This window comes from Capra hircus, chromosome 26 (assembly GCF_001704415.2).
Source record: "Capra hircus breed San Clemente chromosome 26, ASM170441v1, whole genome shotgun sequence".
Classification (NCBI taxonomy): Eukaryota; Metazoa; Chordata; class Mammalia; order Artiodactyla; family Bovidae; genus Capra; species Capra hircus.
In genome coordinates, this window is record NC_030833.1 from 4851397 (window position 1) to 4854896 (window position 3500).

Here is a 3500-nt window from a genome sequence, read left to right on the forward strand (position 1 = left end):
TGCACGGAAGGCTCAGGGGTGGGGAAGCTGGGGCCCAAACTGGGGGGTGAGGGGTGGGCACGGAGAGGAAAACAGGAGTGGCTTCTCCAGGTGTGAGCTTGGCTGGGGAGGCGGGAGGCAGGCAGAGAGGTGGGAGGGGGCAAACCTAAACCCAGCCTGCCACTCCAGGGCGCTAGGCACTGCCCCTAGCTGCGCACCGCCCCCCCCCCCCCAGGTGATGACCTGGCCCTAGGACCCAGTGAGGGAGGTGGGCGCTGAGTGGCAGGGAAGGAGCTGGGGTTCAGGACCGCCTGCTGCCCTCCTCCCACCAGCGCAGCGTCAGCCATCAGGAAGTCCCTCTTACTCGCCTTCAGTTCCAGACCACCCTCGATGGCTGACCGCACATGCCGCTGAGGGTGAGGGGACCCACTTGGCCCCCCGGGGGTGCTCCTGAACCCCGCGGGCTTCCCTGGAGCTCCAAGGAAAGGGCCTGTGTGCCGGGTGGGCCAGGCTGGAAAGGTGGGAAAAAAATCCCACCCAGACGGGCTCGGGGGTCGCCAGGAGCACCTATCTAAGACACCAAAGTATCTTTGAGGGTGGGTCAGGCTTCCCTCAGAAAATCTGGGGTGAGCACCAGCCTGTCGCCCCTTTCAGATGGAACCCTCTGGGAGCCTGGGAGCGTGGGTTCCAGGGCCAGGCCAACTGGAAGGACAGGGGGAGCGCCCACTCGCCCCACCTGGATGGTCGCTGGGTGAGGGGTGCCAGGCAGCGGGGACCCTGGCCCCTGCACCCCCAGCCCTGCCCTGACTCCCGCCGGGGGCGCTCGCGGAGCCTTGAGCTCAGCGCCTGTGGTCCCCGCACTCGGGAACACTCCCAGGCCTCCCATCAAACTTCGGTTCCTTCCCGGGTGTAGACGAAGTGACCGACATGGAAGCCGGTGGCCGCCATCTGCTGGCCAGCGGCGAAGCCGGGCGCGGGGCGGGGGACCTGGGGGCTGTGAGCGGCGATCGTCGTGGGTCTCCCGAAGGAAAAGTCTCCCGCCAGGCCCCCTGGAAAGGGGTTGAAGCCACCAGCCAGGGCGCCCACGGCCGAGGCCAAACTGGAGAAGCAGGTCGCGGCTTCGGGCGCGGGCGGGGACGCCGAGGCCCGCAGGTCCGCGGAGGCGGCGCCCAGGGGCTCCAGATCGGGCGCCCTGGCTCCGGCCTGGCTCCGGGGACCCGAGGGTGCGACTGCGCTCGCCTCCCCCCTCCGCTTCCTTTTCCTTCGGAAGTTCCCGTTGTCAAACATCTTCTCGCAGTTTGGATCCAGGGTCCAGTAATTGCCTTTACCTGCGGAAGAAGAAAGGGACCGGCTCAGAAAAAACGGGGTCTGGCTGAGGTGATGGGTGAGAAGGTGAGAAATGGAGGTCAGCTCCAGAGGGATTCCCACCGGCCCCTCCATGAACTCTTACCCCCACCCCAAACCTTGAGGGGACGCTGTGTACCGGATCGGGCGTCCACAGCGAAGGACGATGCCCGAGAAATACAGAGCCTCGCCGAGGGCAAGGCAGAGAGGAGGCCTATGAACTGAAGAAAGGAGCTCGCTCTCTGGGCATCGCTTCGCCAGTGGGGCGGAGCACACCTCGCCAGGCCTCTCTGCAGCCTCCCAAAGCGGCATCGCTTTTGTCTTAACCTTCGTCGGGGGAGCCGCCGTCATCCCCACTTTAAGCAGAGGGCACGCGCCCCCGAGAGAGGCAATTCCGAAGGTCGCCCCGGCAGGCTAGCTCTCCCGGGCTTCTCCTTCTCGAGAGCACCCCAAGAATTAGAGACTCAGTTGCCCTGGATGTGAAGTCAGGGCTGCGGTGGTCGGTCGGATTCCTGGAGCCCGTGGGCGGCCCAGGCCATGTCTCCTCCCCACCCTCCTCCCGCCTCGGCTCCCCTAGCTGGGAAGCCTGGACGGTCCAGGGCCGCCAGGTCCCTCGAGTGCCCGCAGCCCGGAGTCCTGGCCTCGCGAGGGGGCGCGCCTCTGTTACCTGGGTCGTCCTCGTCGCGGGGCACCTTCTTGAAGCAGTCGTTGAGGGACAGGTTGTGGCGGATGGAGTTCTGCCAGCCCGCCTTGCTGCGCTTGTAGAAGGGGAAGTTGCCGGCCACGTACTGGTAGATCTGGCTGAGCGTCAGCTTGCGCCGCGGCGCGCTCTGGATGGCCATGGCGATGAGCGCCGAGTACGAGTAGGGCGGCCGCACCAGCCTCAGCAGCTCCTGCTGGCCGGGCAGGCTCAGCCACGCCAGGTCGGCGCCTGCCAGGCCGCTGGGGGCCGCGAGGAGCGGGCCGGGGGCCCCGTAGGGGGCCGCGGGCACTGGGCCCGGCGCATAAGACGCGGAGCTGAGAGCGGGCGCGTTCAGCCACAGGCGCTGGCCGGCGCCCACTGCGCCCAGATCTCCGCGCGCGTAGCCGGAGAGGCGCGCGGCCGCTCGGGCCTGGCCGTGCGGGGCCGCAGAGGGCCCCGAGCCGTCGCCGTACTCGGCCATGTCCTGCCGCTCCCGGGCCGGGGCGGGTGGCTCGGCGCCCAAGCTCACGGGTGCACCATCCAGTGCGGCCGCCCGCAGCAGCTCCCGGTGTGGCGGCCGGGCCTCGCCCTCCGCCCTTTAAATGCCATCGGGGGCCAGAGCCCCAGGTGAGTGTCGGCGCACCGAGCCCCCGCCCGCGACAGCTTTGGAGGAGTGCTGTCTGCATTCCCGCCCCGGGGTCAGCTTTCCGCCCCGCCCAGGTCCGGATGCGCTCGGGCCGAGTTGCTCCGGTAATTCCCAGACCCCGTGTCTCCTGCGCCGCCTGACACCGGCACCCCGGGCCCCCGGCGTTACCAGCCCTGTCAGGCCTTTAGGGCCCCGCGGCCCTGGCTGTCCGCACCCTCCAGCAGCCACCGCGTGTCCTCCTTCAGGCCCCAAGGGTGCAGCGTGGGATTCCCCCTTGCTCGCCCGCCAGAGACTCCCTCTCGCCGTCTTGGGGGACACCCGGCAAGGAGCTAAGGCCCGCTGCGTGAGGCACAGAGTAGAGGGGTCGAGGCGGCGCGGCGGAGGATGCGAGGGCGGGAGGGCAGGCCTGGCTGGAAGCGACCGTGGCGCTGGAGTCGTCGGATGTCCCCTGGCGATCTGTTTCGAGGTGGATCAGACCCCCTGTAAAGGGTGGAGACGCTGGAAGCTCAGGACACCTCGCTCATCTAGGGAGCCCGAGATGCGGCCCGGCTAGTCTGCGCGGTGGCCTTGGGCACAGGGTGCCGTGAGTGGCAAAACCCTCCGCTGGGTTTCCCAGGACGCAGGGAAAACAGGGACGTCCGGGTGGGGCGCCCGACGCCCTCCCGCGGGCCCTGGCTCCCGGCTTCGCTTCCCCTCGCGGAGGCTGATGCGAGGAAGACCAGGAGCCCCTGTACCCCACGTGCCCTCGCTCGGAGGATCGCTGATCAACGTTCAGAGATAATTAGAGGGGCCCCGAAATTCAGCGCCCGCGGTGGTAATACCCACGTTGGAGAAATCGGTCTCCGCTGG

The 3500-nt window shown here is 68.6% G+C and overlaps 1 protein-coding gene across 1 annotated transcript; it reads right to left on the reverse strand.

Moving 5' to 3' along the window:
- Positions 668-2486, reverse strand: FOXI2 (forkhead box I2). The gene is made up of 2 exons (XM_018041141.1): positions 1991-2486; positions 668-1307 (listed from the first exon to the last, which is right to left on the reverse strand). Exons 1-2 carry the CDS (start codon positions 2484-2486, stop codon positions 865-867), a joined length of 939 nt encoding a protein of 312 aa, XP_017896630.1. The 3' UTR covers positions 668-864.